We start from the raw sequence: 22,222 nt of genomic DNA on the forward strand, positions 1-22,222 counted from the left end.
TAGCCTAATGATAAAAGCTGTATGGCACATATGCACAAGCATCACACAACTAAAAACAAAACAGCAGCAGCAATAAAATACACGTATGATTACAATGCCTACCTCCGAGGAGTCATCGGAGTCTCCAAATGCATCAACAAAGTCAGTTGGTGTTTTTATCAGAGTCTGGTCAGCAGGCAATGTGTTGTCATTGTAAGAACCGACGAACTTGAAATCGCTGGTTCTAGACCCCGTTGTCAAGTAGGCGTCATAATTGTAAGTGCTGCGTAAAGTTCCAGTGCCATCAACATCTGCATAATTAGGAGGGAGATAAGCACTGGGGATGGCAACTGCTCCATCAAAAAGCAGTCTGGGCTTTCTCCTGTGACAAAACCTCACACCCAGGATGACAATGATAAAGGTCAGGAAAAAGGTGGACACAGACACCAGTGCAATGATCAGATAAGAAGTCATTTTCGAGTTGTTCTCGTCATAAGATATATCTTTAAGTTCAGGAACTTCAGCCAAGTTATCAGAAATGATTAAATACATGGAACAGGTTGCAGAGAGAGAAGGCTGTCCATTATCTTTCACTGCCACAATAAGGTTCTGTTTCATGCTGTCAGATTCAGAAATGTCCCGTTGGATTCTGATCTCTCCACTATGGAGACCAATAGTGAAAAGTCCTGGATCAGTGGATTTGACAATATGATAAGACAGCCATGCATTCTGTCCAGAATCTGCATCCACTGCTATCACCTTGGACACCAGAGAGCCCCCGTGCGCAGCTTTGGGGACCAGCTCAGTCATTAAAGAGTTGCCCACTGGGGCAGGGTACAGTATCTGAGGAGAGTTGTCATTCATATCCGTTATGAAGACACTGACAGTCACGTTACTGCTGAGAGGAGGAGACCCGTTGTCTCTGGCCATCACATGAACTTTAAAGCTCCTGAACTGTTCATAATCAAATGATCTGACGGTGTGGATCACTCCTGTGTCTCCGTTAATGGATAGGTAGGAGGATGCAGGGGAACCGTTTACATCTCCAGGTAAAAGAGAGTAAATCACTGTGCCGTTTTGTCTCCAGTCTGGGTCTCGCGCAGTAATAGAACATAAAGTCGAACCAGGTTTGTTATTTTCAGTCACAAAGGTGCTGTAGGACTGTTCCTCAAACACAGGTGGGTTGTCGTTGACGTCACCCACTGATAAGTGAATAGTTTTAGAGGAGGACAGAGGTGGAGAGCCCTCATCAGTGGCAGTGATTGTAATGTTGTAATCTGACACTAGTTCACGGTCCAGGTGTCCTGTGGTGACCAGAGAATAGTAGTTTTTAATTGAAGAAACAAGTTTGAATGGAACATTTTGCGGAATTGAGGAGCGGACTTGTCGGTTTTTCTCAAAGTCTCTATCTTGCACGTTAATGATGCCCACTTCTGTACCAGGTTGCACGTTCTCTGGTATTGGATTAGACAGAGATTTTAGATATATTACTGGAGCATTGTCATTCATATCAGTGATATCAATTATTACTTTAGCATCAGATGAAAGTCCATACCCATCCTTGGCATATATACGCATCTCATATTTAGGGTCACTCTCGAAATCAATCGGCCCTGTTACTTTAATTTCACCCGTTTTACTGTCCAGTGAAAATGCCTTCCTGGCCCTTTCTGATATGCGACTGAATTCATATGTGACATCTCCATTGATTCCCTCATCTGCATCAGTAGCGTTCACTGTAACCACTAGAGTATCTAGAGGTGAGTTTTCGGGCAGACTAGCTTTATAGATGGCCTGGCAAAACACTGGGGCGTTATCATTAGCATCTAGCACAGTGACGTGTATGACTACAGTACCTGATCTCTGTGGAGAACCTCCGTCAACTGCTACGAGTGCTAGATTTAAACTATGTTGCTTCTCACGGTCTAGCTCTTTATCTAATACCAACTCAACATTTTTAGACCCATCTGTATCTCCTCGAATAGACAGAACAAAATTGTCATTATTTTGTAAACTGTAACGCTGTACCGCATTTTGCCCGATATCAGCGTCGTTAGCCTCGTTAATGCGATAGCGAGCTCCTTTAGTAATAGATTCACTTATTTCTAGTTTTACTGTATCCTTCGGGAAAACTGGAGAATTGTCATTAACATCCTGAATCAGCAGCGAAACACGATGCAATTCCAAAGGGCCCTCTAGAACCAACTCAAATTTGACCATGCAGGAAATCTTCTCCCCACATAACTCCTCTCTGTCGATTCTCTCTCCAACGACGAGGTTTCCCGTTTTTAAATCAATATCACAACAATGCTGGCGGTCTCTCTCGGTATCAATGCGCGCCTTACGATCTGACATTCTTCTTGCCTCCAGTCCGAGATCTTTAGCTATATTGCCAACAACAGAGCCATGTTTCATCTCCTCCGGAATAGAATAGCTCAGATCTCCATTGGTAAATTGGGCGACGACTGCAACTCCGCACAAAAAGCCCAGCAGGGATTTTAATTTGTGCCCCATTGTCTTTTAAGATACGCGATACCAATATGTAGGTTAATCTAGTCAGTGAATGCCATATCTGTATTTTTTTTTAAATAAACGAATATCGACAGGAAATTATAGAAGTATAAGCGACCTGTCCTGTACTGTTTCTACAGCAATGGCACCTTCCTTTTGTAGACTACTCATTTATTTCAGTAGGAGGACCTCTCTCATCATCTGGTGAACAGCGACACTTTGGGTATATTACAGTTATTACAGGTGAATGGCAGTGATCAGAGCAAATTATCATAGTCACTACAATTCAATCACATGTATAATCTTCTTCCATCCAAATCTAAAATACTGTATTGACCAATGAACAAAAAAAAACAACCTTTAGCCTATGTGTTGCAAAAACAACGCAGCCACAACAATTGCAAATAACCGTGATAATGTGATAGGCGGCATCAAGGCAAGCCTATGACCACATTCAGCACCACGGACAGAGACAGTGCGGTAGCCTATGACAGAGACCAGAGAATGAAATACTAGAAAAAGTGCTCCTCAGAGCACAGGTCTCCGCCAGGTCAGGTAGGTTTTGTGACCTCCTGGTGGCGCTATAATAGGCCAATGTGAAAAGGGTGCCATTTCTTCTTAGGCCTTGCACGACAATGAGACACTGCATTCATGATTTGAGGCATTTTGTTCAAAAAAAATGTTTTGCTAAATTAGACCTGCTGGTGGCGCTATAACAGGCCAATGTTGCAAATGTTTGCAATGTGCAAAGTTTGACCGCAATCGGATGCTTTGCGGCATTTTGTTCAAAACAAGCCACTACAGCAAACGGTTCTTTCAGATTTTTCATATTCCTTCCTGATTGACTAAAATTGCCTTCCAAAGTTTGCAGAAGTGCTCCGTTTTGAACAAAATGTCTCAAATCATGAACACAGCATGCAATTTCCGTGAAATTTTGCGCGCACATTCCCACTACGTCAAGGAAGAAATGCTACTTGAAATTTTTAAAATCAGCCTCATGGTGGCGCTATAACAGGCCGATTTGTGTTTTTGCCTGTAACTGTACCGATCTGTGTAAAACTCTGTATGCACACTCTCTAGAGGCCAAGGAAAAACCTTTGCCCTGCATTTTTCACATCTGCCTTTTATAGCGCCAACAGGAGGCCGACTTATGTAAAACACATTTTTTGATCGTAAGCCTTCAGATTTTATCCAAATTTCACACAAATCGGTACACATGATCTCTATAGTCATGTGATCAAGAAGGATCTGTTAGATGTTTCATAGTCCATCCTGATTGACTAAAATTTACATCTAAAGTTTGCAGGAGTGGCCCGTTTTGAACAAAATGCCGCAAATCATGAACGCAGCGTCCGATTGCAGTGAAACTTTGCTCGCACATTCGCACTACGTTGAGGAACATATGCCACCATTTTAACATTGCCCTATTATAGCGCCACCTTGAGGCCAATTTTTGCAACAGTTTTCTTTTTTATATTACTCCTACAAATTGTGTCGAAACATCATGCAAATCGGTACCCATTATCTCTATAGTCAAGTCGTCAAGATGGTTCCTTCCGATTTTTCATATTACATCCTGATTGCCGAATTCCGAACATTGCTGCACCATAATAACCTACCTGACCTGGCGGAGACCTGTGCTCCGAGGAGCACTTTTTCTAGTTGCATTTGATTTCTCAATAGCATTTTAGTGGGTATTAGATTTCAAATGACGGGTAAACTTAATGATGTTGTTTTGAAAGTAAACTCCAAATATCACAAGTGAAATGACTATTATGACAACTTCAATCAAACGGTTGATATTTGACAACAGCACAAGTGATTGGTCTCAGGGGTTTTTTGTGTTATCCTATTAGCATTATTGTATAACTGTACCTCTGTAATGTTTCCAAACTGTTAATAAAGTATTCAATCAAATCTGCATGAAATGCTTAATATGTACAGTAATTCAAGCAAATATTTGACCTGTGCGATCAACACAAAACATAAATATCTGGACACAATGTTTCCAGTTCAAGATTAAAACATTGTGGCAATAAAAAAGGGACAAGGTTTTATTCAGATTTTTGTAATGGTTTGTGCAAGGTAAATACCAGAAATATAAGTGGATTAAAGTTTACTCTACTGATAGACAACCAACAAGGGCATATTTATAAGTAAATTTACAAATTCAAATCTACACATCACTCTGCCAGACAGAAAAGCTAAACCATGAAACAAAATCCCTTCCCTATAACAAAAGCAGCTGCCGTAGTAAACAATGAGATGAACTTCCACACATTTCCGAGACCTACTGAGAACCCTCAAACAGTGCAATCTGAAACTTACTTGCATCACAAAGTTGGGTTGGGTGTCAACCCTTTACAATCCTTTACATTTAGTAAGTAACGCAAGTTCAGTAGGAAGTTGTAACTAGCCTAAAGCAATTTGCCCACTCAATTGTGCACAAAGCAAACCAATCATCATTAACTGAGGCATATTACTAGGCTACTAACCAAGTCAATGCACATAAATGAAGCAGCAAGCCATAAAAGCAGATCTGGTCAACCAAAATCAAACCTATCGAAACAACTTAAACAACAATAAACTTGTAATATCAACATGTAAGTTCTCCTGGCTGGAAGGGAGTTACACAATTAATATTTCTGATAAAAAAATACAAATATGTTTAGATGGAACCCATGGAAAGTAAATATTAAAATGCATGACAAATCTAAACATTCAAAATTAAAAACTAGAATGGGTAAAAGTATCCCAACTTTCATTTAGCAGATTTTGCAGCAAAGTGCAATATCAGGGTAAAGGGCAGGAACCTTATTCGAGGAAGAACAGGATAAGTAGTAAATACTACTTCAGTGTTTTTCAAAGCAAAGGACAGCAAAAACATTCGCACAAATACTACATTGAACGCTGATAGGCTGTATGTACATGTAAAAAATATTGCTTGCATTGATCATGTGAAAAAGTAAATAAAGGAGATGTGAAATAGCCTACCTCAAGAGATTCCTCAGAGTTTCCAAATGCCTCAACAAAGTCGGATGGACTTTTTCTCAGAGTTTGGTCTGCAGGCAACGTGTAGTCATTGTATGAGCTGACAAACTTAAAGTCACTGGTTCTAGACCCTGTCGTCAAGTAGGCATCATAATTGCAAGTACTGCGTAAAGTTCCTGTGCCATCAACCTCTGCATAATTAGGAGGGAGATAAGCACTGGGGATGGCAACAGCTCCATCGAACAACAGTCTGGGCTTTCGTCTGCGACAAAACCTCACACCCAGGATAACAATAATGAAAGTCAGAAAAAAGGTGGACACCGACACAAGCGCAATGATCAGATAAGAAGTCAGTTTCGAGTTGTTCTCATCATAGGACAAGTCTTTTAGTTCAGGAACTTCAGCCAAGTTATCAGAAATAAGTAAATACATGGCACAGGTGGCAGAGAGAGGAGGTTGCCCATTATCCTTTACTGCCACAATGAGGTTCTGTTTCATGCTGTCAGATTCAGCAATGTCTCTCTGTGTCCTGATCTCTCCGCTGTGGAGACCAACAGTAAAAATTCCTGGATGTGTGGATTTGACAATATGATAGGACAGCCAGGCATTCTGTCCAGAGTCTGCATCAACTGCTATCACCTTGGACACCAAAGTGCCCCCTTGAGCACTTTTGGGGACCAGTTCAGTCATGAATGAGGTTCCCTCCTGGGTGGGGTACAATATTTGAGGAGAGTTGTCATTAACATCTGTTATGAAGACACTGACAGTCACATTGCTGCTGAGAGGAGGAGACCCGTTGTCTCTGGCCATAATGTGGACTTTAAAACTCCTGAACTGTTCAAAATCAAACGACCTCACAGCGTGGATTACCCCTGTGTCTCCGTTAATGGAGAGATAGGAAGACACCGGGGAACCATTGATTTCACCAGGTAAAAGGGAATAAATGACTGTACCATTTTGCCTCCAGTCTGTGTCGAGCGCAGTAACGGAGCATAAAGTGGATCCAGGTTTATTATTTTCAGTCACGTGGGCGCTGTAGTAATTTTCTTCAAACACAGGTGGGTTGTCGTTGATGTCACCAACTGATAACTGAATAGTTTTAGAAGAGGATAGAGGCGGAGAGCCCTCATCAGTGGCAGTGATTGTAATGTTGTAATCTGATACTAGTTCACGGTCAAGTTGTCCTGTGGTCACTAGGGAATAGTAGTTTTTGATGGATGGAACGAGTTTAAAGGGCAGATTCTGTACAATGGAACAGTACACCTTTCGATTATTTTCAGAATCTCTATCCTGAACATTAATGATGCCCACCTCTGTACCAAGTGGGACATTCTCTGGTATGGGGTTAATCAGAGTTTTTAATTCAATGACAGGGGCATTATCATTAACATCAATTAAATCAATGATTAATGTGGAATATGATGTCAATCCTAATCCATCTTTTGCTTTTATTTGTAATTCAAATGAAGACCTTTCTTCATAGTCAACTAGGCCAATTACCTTCACTTCACCATTTTTGGGGTTAAGAGAAAACAAATGTCTATCCTCGTCAGATAAATGATCAAAATCATACATTACTTCGCCATGAACACCTTCATCTGCATCAGTAGCAGTCACTGTGGTAACAATGGTGTCTACAGGCGAGTTTTCAGGCAGACTGGCTTTATAGACGGCCTGGTTAAACACTGGGGCGTTATCATTAGCATCCAGTACAGTGACGTGTATGACGACAGTACCTGATCTCTGTGGTGAGCCACCATCGAGAGCTGTAAGCAGTAATTTAACATCCTGCAGTTCTTCCCGATCTAACTCTTTTTCCAAGACCAACTCACTATATTTTCTTCCGCCACTTTTTGTGTTGACATTGAAAATAAAGTGTTCATTTTTCTCTAAAGAATAAGTCTGAACTGCATTTTGTCCTACGTCCAGATCATGTGCTTCCCCTACTAAGAAACGTGCTCCTTTATCTGCCGATTCATATATTTCAATAGTTATCTTGTTTTCGTTGAATTGTGGAGAATTGTCGTTGATATCTTGTATATGGACACTAATGCGATGAAGTTCCAGAGGATTCTCCAACACAAGTTCCACCTTTAAAACGCACGTCGCCTTCTTGCCACATAGGCCTTCTCTGTCAATCCTGTCGGCGACAATTAACTCACCAGAATTCAGCTTTATGTCAAAATACCTTTTACGGCTCCCCTCGGTATCAATACGTGGATTTCGAGCAGACAGCCTGGCAACTTCCAGACCGAGGTCCTTGGCTATATTCCCAACAACAGATCCACGTTTCATCTCCTCTGGAAAAGAATAGCTTGTGTCTCCATTTACGTAGCATAATGCGAGATAAATCACAGCAACGACGCAGTATTTCGCAGCAATCCACTCAGTCATCTTCCTCATTTCAAGATGACGCAGGTAACAAAAAAGCAAAAGATTTTTTTAAGAAGAATGTCCAATCGGCCGTAATATTGTGCTTCCTCCTTCGGGTTAAGGCTACTCATTACTGAACAAAAATAGCCTTTGTATTCATCGATCCCAGTGGGTGTGGGAATGGATACAAAATCAAGCATATAGCGACACCAAGTGTGCAAACTACAAATATGAAACAAGCAAATGATTTCGTGTATGAATATGCAATATGGCATTTGGGCAGTACGGCTCTGTACATGGCATATAAAGCAATAATTAAACAGAGGGAAATAAGAGGGGGGAGAGGTAAGAGACAGAGAGACAGAGAGACAAAGAGACAGAGAGAGACAAGGAATATCTGGGTTTGGTTTCCAGCACCATGGACAGCAGCCGTTCAACAGTGACTGCAGGCAAGAGCTGCGTCTTGTATAGGATTAACTGTAATCAACGTCTTCACCATATATACCATATCTATAGGCTTGTGTATTGCATACACAGATGGCCTCTTCATTTTCTATTTGGCTATGAGTTTAAGGTCATTTTAACATTGTATAAGAAGTGTGAATATGTGCCTACCTCAGGTGACCCCTCACACTCAGAGTCTCCAAATGTCTCAGCAAAGTCAGATGGACTCTTTCTCATTGTCTGGTCTGCAGGCAGCGTGTTGTCATTATAGGATGTGACAAACTTGAAGTCACTGGTTCTAGATCCTGTAGTTAAATAAGCGTCATAGTTGTAAGTACTGCGTAAAGTTCCTGTGCCGTCTACATCCGCGTAATTAGGAGGGAGATAAGCGCCAGGGATGGCAACCGCTCCATCAAACAACAGTCTGGGCTTTCTCCTGTGACAAAACCTCACACCCAGGATAACAATAATGAAGGTCAGAAAGAAGGTGGAAACGGACACCAGTGCGATGATCAGATATGAGGTCAGTTTAGAGTTATTCTCATCAATGGACATGTCCTTTAGTTCTGGAACTTCGGCCAAGTTATCTGAAATAATAAAATGCATGGCACAAGTGCCAGAGAGAGAAGGTTGTCCGTTATCTTTCACTGCCACGATGAGGTTCTGTTTCATGCTGTCAGATTCAGAAATGTCCCGCTGTGTCCTGATCTCTCCACTGTGGAGACCAATAGTGAAAAGTCCTGGATCTGTGGATTTGACAATATGATAAGACAGCCATGCGTTTTGTCCGGAGTCTGCGTCCACTGCTATCACCTTGGACACTAGGGAGCCACCGCGCGCAGCTTTAGGGACCAATTCTGTCAGGAAAGAGTTGCCCTCCATCGCGGGGTACAGTATTTGAGGAGAGTTGTCATTCACATCCGTTATGAAGACACTGACAGTCACGTTGCTACTGAGTGGAGGAGAACCGTTGTCTCTGGCCATCACATGGACTTTAAAGTTCTTAAATTGTTCATAATCAAACGCCCTTACTGCATTAATTCCCCCCGTATCTCCATTAATTGATAGGTAGAATGACACTGGCACACCATTCACCTCACCAGGTAACAGAGAATAGATCACTGTGCCATTTTGTCTCCAGTCTGGGTCTCGGGCAGTAACGGAACATAAATTGGAACCTGGTTTATTATTTTCTATCACGTAGGCGCTGTAGAAATGTTCTTCAAACACAGGTGGGTTGTCGTTGACGTCACCTACTGATAATTGAATAGTTTTAGAGGAGGACAGAGGTGGCGATCCCTCATCAGTTGCAGCTATTGTTATATTGTAATCTGACACTAGTTCACGGTCAAGCTCACCCGTAGTTACAATAGAATAATAGTTTTTAATAGATGGAATTAGCTTAAAGGGGACGTTTTGTTCAATGGAGCATCGAACCTGTCGGTTACTCTCACAGTCTCTGTCTTGTACATTAATAATGCCAACCTCTGTGTCAGGAGGCAGGTTTTCTGGAATTAGGCTTGTGAGGGATTTAATGAATATGATAGGGGGGTTGTCGTTTACATCTGTTATTTCAATTACTAATGTACACGTTGACACTAATCCAAGGCCATCTTTTGCGGTAATTTGCATCTCATAATTGGACAGTTCTTCATAATCTATTGATCCGCTTACTTTTACTTCACCGGTATTCTGATCGAGTGTGAAAACGTTATTTGTATCTGAAATGTGATCTAGTTCGTATGTCACATCTCCATTCACTCCCTCGTCTGCATCAGTAGCACTTACTGTAACCACTACAGTATTTAGAGGACAGTTTTCAGGCAGGCTGGCTTTATAAACTGCCTGGCTAAACACTGGGGAGTTATCATTAGCATCCAGTACAGCAATGTGTATTATTACACTTCCTGATCTCCGAGGTGTACCGCCATCTGTAGCGATAAGCACAATAGTTAACTCCTGCTGTTGCTCTCTGTCTAGCTCTTTCTCTAAAATTAACTCACTATATTTGCCTCCACCACTTTTCCCATGAACGTTTAAATTGAAGTTTTCATTGGTCTGTAGAGTGTAGCTTTGAATTGTATTTTGTCCGATGTCGGCATCGTGCGCTTCATCTAAACGAAAGCGGTTTCCTTTATCTGCGGATTCGCTTATTTCAAATTTGATTGTATCCTTTTTAAATTGCGGAGAATTGTCGTTTATATCTTGTACATGAAGGCTAATACGGTGTAACTCTAAAGGATTCTCTATAACAAGCTCTTGTTTTAAGATGCAGGATGCCTTCTTACCACAGAGGCCCTCTCTATCAATCCTGTCGGCAATAAGCAAATCCCCGTTACTTAGATCAATGTCACAATACCGTTTGCTGTTCCCTTCCGTATCAATACGGGCCTTTCGAGCCGATAGTTTGTCCACCTGAAGCCCCAAATCCTTGGCTATGTTTCCGATAACATAACCGCGTTTCATCTCTTCTGGAAACGAATAGGTGACATCTCCATGTACGATTTGCAGTACGAGAAGAAAGAATCCTAAGCAGCCGACCAGGCCATGCATTATAAATCCTTTGTACTCCATTATGTTTCTTTTGAATAAACAAATACACTAAATAATGATGCTGTTCATAAAAAAATACTGTCTGACCAAGCCAGTAAAATGTCTGCGTATCAACATGGGAAGATGAAAATGCCCACGATTGTCCTTGTTGGCAAACGCAAAAACCGTGGTGTCCATCCAAGCTAGTTGGTGATGTGTAAAAAGACGTAATAGTGTGATTTGAGATCAGTTAGTGGACAGCGACACTTTGAGTCAGTTCTGGCTATTACATGATATTGAAAACAGGGCTAGTAAAATGTAAAGCATTGCTTCATGGAGCTTAAGGGGCCTTGGACAATACAAAATAATAGCTCTACATGATATTTAAATGAACAGCTATTGTAAAAAATAAAAATGTAAAAAAAGAATAACGAAATGGTTTTCTCTTGATTTCAGCACTAAGGATAGCGAAATAAAGCAATGCAAGAAGTACAGTACAGCCCCCATCCCAGACACACACAGTTGAAGCGAATTCACACAATGTGTGGTCTGCCATATCCTCTCATTCAAGATAGATAGATAGATAGATAGATAGATAGATAGATAGATAGATAGATAGATAGATAGATAGATAGATAGATAGATAGATAGATAGATAGATAGATAGATAGATAGATAGATAGATAGATAGATAGATAGATAGATAGATAGATAGATAGATAGATAGATGAGACAGATGAAGTACCTCCTGGGCGAGAGAGAGGTTCTTTCAGCACCATGGACAGCAGCCGTTAACCAGTGACTGCAGGCAAGCGCTGCGTCTTTAGGTTATAAATACGCAGATGGCCTCTTAATTTTCCATTCGGCTAGAGTTTGAGGTCATTTTGACCTGGTATAAGAAGTGTGGAAATGTGCCTACCTCAGGTGACCCCTCAGCCTCAGAGTCTCCAAATGTCTCAGCAAAGTCAGATGGACTCTTTCTCATTGTCTGGTCTGCAGGCAGCGTGTTGTCATTATAGGATGTGACAAACTTGAAGTCGCTGGTTCTAGATCCCGTAGTTAAATAAGCGTCATAGTTGTAGGTGCTGCGTAAAGTTCCTGTCCCGTCAACATCTGCGTAATTAGGAGGAAGATAAGCGCCAGGGATGGCAACCGCTCCATCAAACAACAATCTGGGCTTTCTCCTGCGACAAAACCTCACACCCAGGGTGATAATAATGAAGGTCAGAAAAAAAGTGGAAACGGACACCAGTGCGATGATCAGATACGAGGTCAGTTTAGAGTTATTCTCATCAATGGACATGTCCTTTAGTTCTGGAACTTCAGCCAAGTTATCAGAAATAATAAAATACATGGCACAAGTGCCAGAGAGAGAAGGTTGTCCGTTATCTTTCACTGCCACGATGAGGTTCTGTTTCATACTGTCAGATTCAGACATGTCCCGCTGTGTCCTGATCTCTCCACTGTGGACACCAATAGTGAAAAGTCCTGGATCAGTGGATTTGACAATATGATAAGAGAGCCATGCGTTTTGTCCGGAGTCTGCGTCCACTGCAATTACCTTGGACACTAGGGAGCCACCGCGAGCAGCTTTAGGGACCAATTCTGTCAGTAAAGCGTTATCCTCTATGGTGGGGTACAGTATTTGAGGAGAGTTGTCATTCACATCCGTTATGAAGACACTGACAGTCACGTTGCTACTGAGTGGAGGAGAACCGTTGTCTCTGGCCATCACATGGACTTTAAAGTTCCTAAATTGTTCATAATCAAAAGCCCTTACTGCATGAATTCCCCCAGTATCTCCGTTAATTGATAGGTAGAATGACACTGGCACGCCATTCACCTCACCAGGTAACATAGAATAAATCACTGTGCCGTTTTGTCTCCAGTCTGTGTCTAGTGCAGTAACAGAACATAGTGTGGAGTCAGGTTTGTTATTTTCAGTCACATAAGCGCTGTAGAATTGTTCTTCAAACACAGGTGGGTTGTCGTTGATGTCACCAACTGATAACTGAATAGTTTTAGAAGAGGATAGAGGTGGAGAGCCCTCATCAGTGGCAGTGATTGTAATGTTGTAATCAGACACTAGTTCACGGTCCAATTGTCCCGTGGTCACTATAGAATAGTAGTTTTTGATGGATGGAACAAGTTTAAAAGGAAGATTCTCTATAATGGAACAGCGAATCTGTCGATTATTTTCAGAATCTCTATCCTGAATGTTAATGATGCCTACTTCTGTACCAGTTGGGATATCCTCTGGTATGGGATTAGTCAGAGTTTTTAATTCAATGACAGGGGCATTATCATTAACATCAATTAAATCAATAATTAATGTGGAATATGATGTTAATCCTAATCCATCTTTTGCTTTTATTTGTAATTCAAATGAAGACCTTTCTTCATAGTCAATTAAGCCAATTACCTTCACTTCGCCATTTTTGGGGTTAAGAGAAAACAAATGCCTATCCTCGTCAGATAAATGATCAAAATCATACGTTACTTCGCCATTAACGCCTTCATCTGCATCATTAGCAGTCACTGTGATAACAATGGTGTCTACAGGAGAGTTTTCAGGCAGACTGGCTTTATAGACAGCCTGGCTAAACACTGGGACGTTATCATTTGCATCCAGTACAGTGACATGTATGATGACAGTACCTGATCTCTGTGGTGAGCCACCATCGAGAGCTGTAAGCAGTAATTTAACATCCTGCTGTTCTTCCCGATCTAACTCTTTTTCCAAGACCAACTCACTATCTTTTCGTCCTCCACTTTTTGTGTTTATGCTTAAAATGAAGTGGTCGTTTTTCTCTAAAGAATAAGTCTGAACTGCATTTTGTCCTACGTCCAGGTCATGTGCTTCCCCAACTAAGAAACGTGCTCCTTTAACTGCAGATTCGTGTATTTCAATAGTTATCTTGTCTTCGTTGAATTGTGGAGAATTATCGTTAATATCTTGTATATGGACACTAATGCGATGAAGTTCCAGAGGATTCTCCAACACAAGTTCCACTTTTAAAACGCACGTCGCCTTCTTGCCACATAGGCCTTCTCTGTCAATCCTGTCGGCGACAATCAATTCGCCAGAATTCAGCTTTATGTCAAAATACCTTTTACGGTTTCCCTCGGTATCAATTCGTGGATTTCGAGCAGACAGTCTGGCAACCTCCAGTCCGAGGTCCTTGGCTATATTCCCTACAACAGATCCACGTTTCATCTCCTCTGGAAAAGAATAGCTTATGTCTCCATTTACGCAGCAAAATGCAAGATAAATCACAACAACGATGCAGTAATGCGCAGCAATCCAGTCATTCATCTTCCCCATTTTAAGATGAAGCAAGAAACAAAAAAGCAAAAGCCTATTCCTTTTGCCAATTTATGAATCCTTTCCAATCCGCTGCAATAGTGTGCTTCCTCCTTCGGGTTAAGTCTACTCATTACTGAACAAAAAATGTCTTTGTATTATTCGATGACTGTGGGTGTGGGAATGGATACATTTGTAAAAAGCAAGTATATAGCGACACCACGTGTTTAAACCACAAAATGTAAACCAGCAAATACTGTAATATACCATGTGTGGCAGTATAGTATACGTGGCATATAAAGCAATAATTAGAGAGAGAGAGAGAGAGAGAGAGAGAGAGAGAGAGAGAGAGAGAGAGAGAGAGAGAGAGAGAGAGAGAGAGAGAGAGAGAGAGAAGTGCCTTGCTCAGGAACACTTTGCCACTTAGACTTGGCAAGCCGAGGGTGTAAACTAAAGTCAGAATAAGTACTAGAGCTTATAGATATATCTGGTTTTCCAGCACCATGGACAGCAGCCGTTCACCAGTGATTTTCCATTCGGCTATGAGTTTACGGTCATTTGAACATTGTATAAGAAGTGTGAACATGTGCCTACCTCAGGTGACCCATGAGAGTCTCCAAATGTCTCAGCAAAGTCAGATGGACTCTTTCTCATTGTCTGGTCTGCAGGCAGCGTGTTGTCATTATAGGATGTGACAAACTTGAAGTCACTGGTTCTAGATCCTGTAGTTAAATAAGCGTCATAGTTGTAGGTGCTGCGTAAAGTTCCTGTCCCGTCAACATCTGCGTAATTAGGAGGGAGATAAGCGCCAGGGATGGCAACCGCTCCATCAAACAACAGTCTCGGCTTTCTCCTGCGACAAAACCTCACACCCAGGATGACAATAATGAAGGTCAGAAAAAATGTGGAAACGGACACCAGTGCGATGATCAGATATGAGGTCAGTTTAGAGTTGTTCTCATCAATGGACATGTCCTTTAGTTCTGGAACTTCAGCCAGGTTATCAGAAATAAGTAAATATATGGAACAGCTGGCAGAAAGAGAAGGTTGTCCGTTATCTTTCACTGCCACAATGAGGTTCTGTTTCATGCTGTCAGATTCAGAAATGTCCCGCTGTGTCTTGATCTCTCCACTGTGGAGACCAATAGTGAAAAGTCCTGGATCAGTGGATTTGACAATATGATAAGACAACCAGGCATTCTGTCCAGAATCTGCATCCACTGCTATCACTTTGGACACCAGGGAGCTCCCGTGCGCAGCTTTGGGGACCAGCTCTGTCATGTAAGAGTTGCCCTCTGGGGTGGGGTACAGTATCTGAGGAGAGTTGTCATTCACGTCCGTTATGAACACATTGACAGTAACGTTGCTGCTGAGTGGAGGAGAACCGTTGTCTCGAGCCATAATGTAGACTTTAAAGCTCCTGAGCTGTTCATAATCAAACGACCTCACAGCGTGGATGACCCCTGTGTCACCATTAACAGATACGTAGGAGGATACCGGGGAACCGTTAACCTCACCAGGTAAAAGAGAGTAAATCACTGTTCCATTTTGTCTCCAGTCTGGGTCTCGAGCAGTAATGGAAGACAAAGTCGAGCCAGGTTTGTTATTTTCAGTCACGTAGGCCTTGTAGTACTGCTCTCCAAACACGGGCGGGTTGTCGTTCACATCACCTACTAATAACTGAATAGTTTTAGATGAGGACAGTGGTGGAGAGCCCTCATCAGTGGCAGTGATCGTAATGTTGTAATCTGACACAAGTTCACGGTCCAATTCTCCCGTGGTCACAAGAGAATAATAGTTTTTGATGGAAGGAACGAGCTTAAAAGGGATGTGTTGGTCAATGAAGCAACGGACCTGTTTGTTATTCTCAGAGTCTCTGTCCTGGACGTTAATAATGCCCACTTCTGTACCAGGTGGCACGTTCTCTGGTATGGGGGTTGTCAGGGATTTTAGATGTATTACAGGGGCATTGTCATTCATATCAATCAGATTGATGATAACTTTAGCATATGAGCTTAATCCAAGACCATCTTTAGCTGTGACTCGTAATTCAAATGAAGCCACCTTCTCAAAGTCAGTAGTACCAATTACTCTAATTTCTCCCGTTTTACTATCAATAGAAAATAGTTTCTCATCCTCTTCTGACACATGACCAAAATCATACGTCACTTCTCCATTCAACCCTTCATCTGCATCAGTAGCACTCACTGTAACCACCACAGTATCTAGAGGAGAGTTCTCAGACAGACTGGCTTTATATACAGCCTGGCTAAACACTGGGGCGTTATCATTAGCATCCAGTACAGTGACATGTATGACTACAGTACCCGATCTCTCCGGTATGCCCCCATCCACAGCTGTGAGTGACAAATTAATGTCTTGCCGTTTTTCTCTATCAAGTGTGTTCTCTAATACGATTTCAACCGTGTTGCTGTCTACTTTTAGCACAAAATTCTCATTATTTTGTAGGCTGTACCTTTGAACTGCATTTTTACCTATATCCGCGTCGTGTGCCTCTTCTATCAAAAAAGTAGTGCCCTTGACCGCAGACTCACGTATTTCCATTCGAATCATATCCCTTTTAAATTGCGGAGAGTTGTCATTTATATCTTGAACATGGAGACTAATACGACGCAGCTCTAATGGATTCTCCAGAACGAGTTCCTGTTTTAAAATGCAGGATGCTTTCTTGCCACAAAGACTCTCTCTGTCCATCCGCTCAGCGACTATCAAGTCCCCGGTTTTCAAATTAATATCACAATATTTGTCGTTATTCCCTTCAGTATCAATACGAGCGTTGCGTGATGACAGGCTACCAATTCCAAGCCCGAGGTCTTTGGCCATATTTCCAAAAACAGATCCCAACTTCATCTCCTCTGGAAAAGAAAAGCTTACATCTCCACAGACGATTTGAAGCCCAAGCAGAACAATCACGAAGCGAATGACAAAGCCACATTTTGAAAATCCTTGGTGGTGTTGTTCCATCATTTAGCAAGATAGGCCTACACAACAATTAAAATTAATTTATGTTTTAGATTGTATTACTTTCAAATGATAAACACATACGATATACTAAAACAGATCGATAAAGAGCAAAACAACACAGGATTCCACAGACGCATTACCAACACTACACGGAGAACACTGGGTGGAGATGTTCACTATTGGTAATAGAAGCTTCAAGTAAACTGACCGACAGCGACGCAATGTGTCCTTTTCTGATATCACATACAGCATGCGTATGGACTTGTCCGTTGTCCATTATGTAGCCATATTATTTCATCACATGGAGTATAGCAGACGAGAGATATGCAACATTATTGCTTGTAATCAACGTTGTCTGCATATTTAAAAAAAAAAAAAAAAAAAAACATGCACCGGTGCAGGGGTGGGAAACTGCAAGAAAACCTCTGTAAGCAAATAAGTTTACAAAACATTAAAATAAACATGTCACTTCAAATGCTTTTTCTTGTCTGTTTCTTTCTTTTTTCTCAAACATGGACCTGATCTATAACGTTCCCCCACCCTTTTAGCTGAACTAAAAGAGCAGAAGAATGAAGAAGACAAAACGATATGTGTCGACAAGTTATAACATCCAGCCAGGCCTCAAACCGTGGCTGATGAAAGACTTCAAAATCCCAATGAAAACACTTTAAATCACCAATACATCACCAAGAAGCTGTCGAAATGTATTAGATGGTGTCCGCAAACCAAAGATAGAAAGGTAATATTTGGCAGTGTTAGAAAATCACATAAAATACCGTGACAACTATTGCAACCTTTACTTCACTCAGACGTTGTTTTGCCTTTCAGGACCATGGACAGAGTCTTGTGAAGTTGTTACAGGTCATCAGGGCATTGTGGGCAACATTGTCTCTGTGATGAATAAAATAAAACCCCCAATTGTTTTGAAAACTCCTAAAAGGCAAAGGGAGTAGTGCCCTTAGCCATACTGAAATAAGCTTGCCCCCATGACTCACTGGATTCTGCAAAGAAATCAGCAAATTCGAATGGACCTTTGCTGCCATAATTGAAATCACTCTACAGCCTGTACCTATCAAGAGGTCAAAATTGCGGCATAAACTTGACTTAATTATCTGCGTAGGACCAGTGATGGAAGAAGTACTCACATGTTTAATTTAAGTAAAAGTATCAATACTGCAATGTAGATATACTCTGTTACAAGTATTCCAAATTTACTTGAGTAAAATTACAAAAGTATCGGCATAAAAATATATTTAAAGTACCAAAAGTAAAAGTACTAATTGTGCAGAATGTCCCATTTTACAAGTTCAAAATGTATACAACATCTTTAGAAAATAGCCGATGTACTAGCTCACAATGCGTCACATCGCGTTGTATTGTGAGCTTGTAGATCGGCTATTTTCAAATGGCTGAAATATATATAGCCTACGGCTGAAGCGGTTATTGTGTTTTGTAATAATAATCAAAATCTACAAGCCTTTAACTGCAATGTCATAGAAAGGAATGGGTCTCGAAATTGAACTGGATAAGCCCTATATGAGAACATCACAGCAGAACGATAAGCTAGTATACTGCCACTGAGCCAAAAGGGGGAAAAAGCCATGTGCTTACTTATTGTAGCATGCAACTCGTCCAGAAGGGAGAGGTTCAGGAGTCGGTATCAAAAGTGACAAACAATACAGAAAACAAAACAAATACTAACATGTGCCTTAATCACTCGCTAACTGGTGATGTAGTTCAGCACCATGGACAGATGGAGCAGGAGTGTTCCCAAACGACAAAATCTAAATGATGTTTTGAAAGAATTTGGTCTGTATGCAGTGTGTTGGAATTGTAAGATCTTACTAATTTGAAGCTACTGATACACTGAAATAGAAGCCATACTAAAATAGGGATCATATCTGCAATTGTGTGTATGTGCTGTGTATAGTTCATGTTCGGCCAGTCTCGTAAATAGGAGGAAGACGGATGGCAAGCGACGTTCGAGTGACAGTCAAACAGTTTTGAGCATATCACCATAGTTGGACAGGAAGAAAACGTTGGAGATAATCATAATGCAATACGATTTTGAGAAGAGGGAAAAAAGTAACTCATACCTCAGGAGATGAATCAGAGTCACCAAAGGCCTCAGCGAAGTCGGTGGGACTTTTTCTAAGAGTCTGGTCTGCAGGCAGCGTGTTGTCATTGTAAGGGCTGACAAACTTAAAGTCACTGGTTCTAGAACCTGTCGTTAAATAGGCGTCATAATTGTAGGTGCTGCGTAAAGTACCTGTGCCGTCAACATCTGCGTAATTCGGAGGAAGATACGCACTGGGGATGGCAACCGCTCCATCAAACAACAGTCTGGGCTTCCTCCTGCGACAAAACTTCACGCCCAACATGATAATAATGAACGTCAGGAAAAAAGTGGAGACTGAAACAAGTGCAATAATGAGATAAGAAGTCAGTTTGGAATTGTGCTCATCATGAGATATATCTTTCAGTTCTGGTAATTCAGCCAAGTTATCAGAAATAAGTAAGAACATGGCACAGGTAGCAGAGAGAGAAGGTTGTCCGTTATCTTTCACTGCTACAATGAGGTTTTGTTTCATGCTGTCACTTTCAGAAATGTCCCGCAGTGTCCTGATCTCTCCGCTGTGGAGTCCAATAGAAAAAAGGCCTGCGTCCGTGGATTTGACAATATGATAAGAAAGCCATGCATTCTGTCCAGAGTCTGCATCCACTGCTATCACCTTGGACACCAGAGAGCCTCCGTGCGCAGCTTTTGGGACCAGCTCAGTCATTAAGGAGTTGCCCTCCGGGGCGGGGTACAGTATTTGAGGAGAGTTGTCATTCACATCTGTTATGAACACATTGACAGTCACGTTACTGCTGAGTGGAGGAGACCCGTTGTCTCTGGCCATCACACTGACTTTAAAGCTCCTAAATTGTTCATAATCAAACGACCTTACGGCATGTATCACCCCTGTGTCTCCATTAACAGATAGAAAGGAGGACACCGGGGCTCCGTTCACCTCACCATGTAAAAGGGAGTAAATCACTGTTCCATTTTGTCTCCAGTCTGGGTCTCGAGCAATAACACTACATAAAGTGGAACCAGGTTTATTATTTTCAGTCACGTGGGCGCTGTAATACGGTTCCTCAAACACAGGTGGATTGTCGTTGACGTCACCTATAGATAATTTAAATTCTTTAGTGGAGGACAGAGGTGGAGAGCCCTCGTCAGTGGCAGTGATTGTAATGTTGTAATCAGCCTCTAGTTCACGGTCTAGTTCACTTGTTGTCACCAGAGAATAATAGTTTTTGATAGATGGAATGAGCTTAAACGGAACATTTTGCTTAATGGAACAGTGGACATGTCCATTATTCTCAGAATCTCTGTCCTTTACATTAATAATGCCAACCTCGGTACCTGTAGGTATACTCTCTAGTATGGGGTTAGTGAGAGATTTTATATTTACAACTGGGGCATTGTCGTTCACATCAGTTATATCTATAACCACCTTTGAGTACGAAGTTAGTCCTAGACCATCTTTCGCTTTCACTCTCAATTCAAAAGAAGTTACTGCTTCGAAATCAGTTTCTGCAATTAGTCTAATTTCTCCTGTTTTACGATCAATTGAAAATAGCTTTTCATCTTCATCTGACACGTGGCCAAAATCATATGTTACCTCTCCATTCACCCCCTCGTCTGCATCAGTAGCACTCACTTTAACTACTACAGCATCTAGAGGAGAGTTTTCAGGAAGACTGGCTTTATATGTGTCTTGGCTAAACACTGGGGCGTTATCATTAGCATCCAATACATTGACGTGTATAACGACAGTACCTGATTTCTGTGGAGAACCACCATCTACAGCTGTCAGTAGCAAACTGATATATTGTTTGGTCTCTCGATCGAGTTTATTTTTCAGTACAAGTTCAACTCTCTTATTGTCAACAGAGAGAACAAAATGTTCATTATTTTGCAAAGTGTACATCTGAACAGAATTTTGACCAATGTCTGCGTCATGGGCCTCCTCTATTGAGAAATGGGTGCCCTTGTCTGCGGATTCTCTGATTTCCATTTCGATTGTGTCATCTTTAAACTGCGGTGAGTTGTCGTTTACATCTTTAACATTAAGACTTACACGTATGACCTCCAAGGGATCTTCTAACACAACATCCTGTTTTAGAAAGCACGACGCTTTCTTTCCACAAAGGCTGTCTCTGTCAATTCTCTCCGAAACGATTAAATCACCAGTACTGAGATTAATGTCACAATAAGGCTTACGATTTCCCTCTGAATCAACACGGCCCTTTCGGGAAGACAATATGTTCACCTCAAATCCAAGATCCTGTGCAATATTTCCAATTACAGAACCCCGTTTCATCTCCTCGGGAATAGAATAGCTCAAGTCTCCATAAACGAGGTGCAGCATTGAAAGAAAGAAAACAGAACCGGCGATTAGACCAACCATCGAGAATCCGTTATGCCTCATCTTGATAAAATAAATCCAGCTTGAATATAGGCCTACTGGACGTTATCAACACATATAGATGTTGTATATATTATTAGAGGACAAAGCTATAGGACTAAAAAGCAGGCTATACTGTGAGTCCATCTGACTCATTTAAAGAATGGTTTTCGATGAAGATATGAAGACGGTCATTTTGCTCTGCTGGTCAACAGCGACACTTTCAGTATATTTGCGTTGTTACATATAAAAAAGGACAATATAAACCCCGAAATAGTCTTAGAAAGACCAAACAAACATAATAAGATGAAAGAAAAAAATGTGTTCATCAAGACCTATAAGGAAACCCTTGGTCAATGTTAATTGCATGCAAAATATGTTCATGCCACACAAAGCGATATGGATTACAGAAATATAGTTTGTAAATTCACATTAAAAATGAATAGCTTCGCATTTGCAATATAGGGGCCAAGTTGAAGAAATCATTATTATGTCTATATAAATTAGCCTACTTACAAGCCTGTATACCTGTACTCAGCAACTATCTTAAATAAGACAATTAATATTAATAATAGCAGAAAAGCTATATTAATAATATTGTTAATAATTGTAATATTATTAATAATTAATAATAATTATTACAATT

The 22,222-nt window shown here is 41.2% G+C and overlaps 4 protein-coding genes across 4 annotated transcripts in view; all 4 read right to left on the minus strand.

Annotated features, from left to right (window-relative positions):
- Positions 1-7,940, minus strand: part of LOC311033421 (protocadherin gamma-A11-like) — a gene marked incomplete at its 3' end in the record, with an annotated part of 8,514 nt that extends 574 nt beyond the window's left edge. The window contains exons 1-2 of the mRNA XM_084040932.1: positions 7,405-7,940; positions 103-2,022 (exon numbers count right to left, since the gene is read on the minus strand). Coding sequence (XP_083897058.1) covers positions 103-2,022; positions 7,405-7,884 — 2,400 coding nt within the window. The 5' untranslated portion in view covers positions 7,885-7,940. The remainder of the gene's footprint in view (positions 1-102; positions 2,023-7,404) is intronic.
- The window catches only part of LOC311065419 (protocadherin gamma-C5-like), a gene marked incomplete at its 5' end in the record, with an annotated part of 366,358 nt that extends 355,579 nt beyond the window's left edge, over positions 1-10,779 (minus strand). Inside the window, one exon of the mRNA XM_084085763.1 lies at positions 8,470-10,779. Coding sequence (XP_083941889.1) covers positions 8,470-10,764 — 2,295 coding nt within the window. The remainder of the gene's footprint in view (positions 1-8,469) is intronic.
- Positions 10,780-11,680: 901 nt separating this feature from the next.
- Positions 11,681-14,077, minus strand: LOC311033979 (protocadherin gamma-A11-like; the record flags this gene model as incomplete). The annotated part of the gene is made up of 1 exon (XM_084041717.1): positions 11,681-14,077. The coding sequence occupies exon 1, from the start codon at positions 14,045-14,047 to the stop codon at positions 11,681-11,683; it is 2,367 nt and encodes a 788-aa protein (XP_083897843.1). The 5' UTR covers positions 14,048-14,077.
- Positions 14,078-14,674: 597 nt separating this feature from the next.
- LOC311033980 (protocadherin gamma-A12-like) lies at positions 14,675-21,186 on the minus strand (the record flags this gene model as incomplete). Its single annotated transcript, XM_084041718.1, has 2 exons — positions 14,675-16,438; positions 20,926-21,186. The coding sequence occupies 2 exons, from the start codon at positions 21,184-21,186 to the stop codon at positions 14,675-14,677; spliced, it is 2,025 nt and encodes a 674-aa protein (XP_083897844.1).
- Between the last annotated feature and the right edge of the window lie 1,036 nt (positions 21,187-22,222).

The sequence above is a fragment of the Gymnoscopelus microlampas genome (assembly GCF_963454915.1).
Source record: "Gymnoscopelus microlampas genome assembly, chromosome: 18".
Classification (NCBI taxonomy): Eukaryota; Metazoa; Chordata; class Actinopteri; order Myctophiformes; family Myctophidae; genus Gymnoscopelus; species Gymnoscopelus microlampas.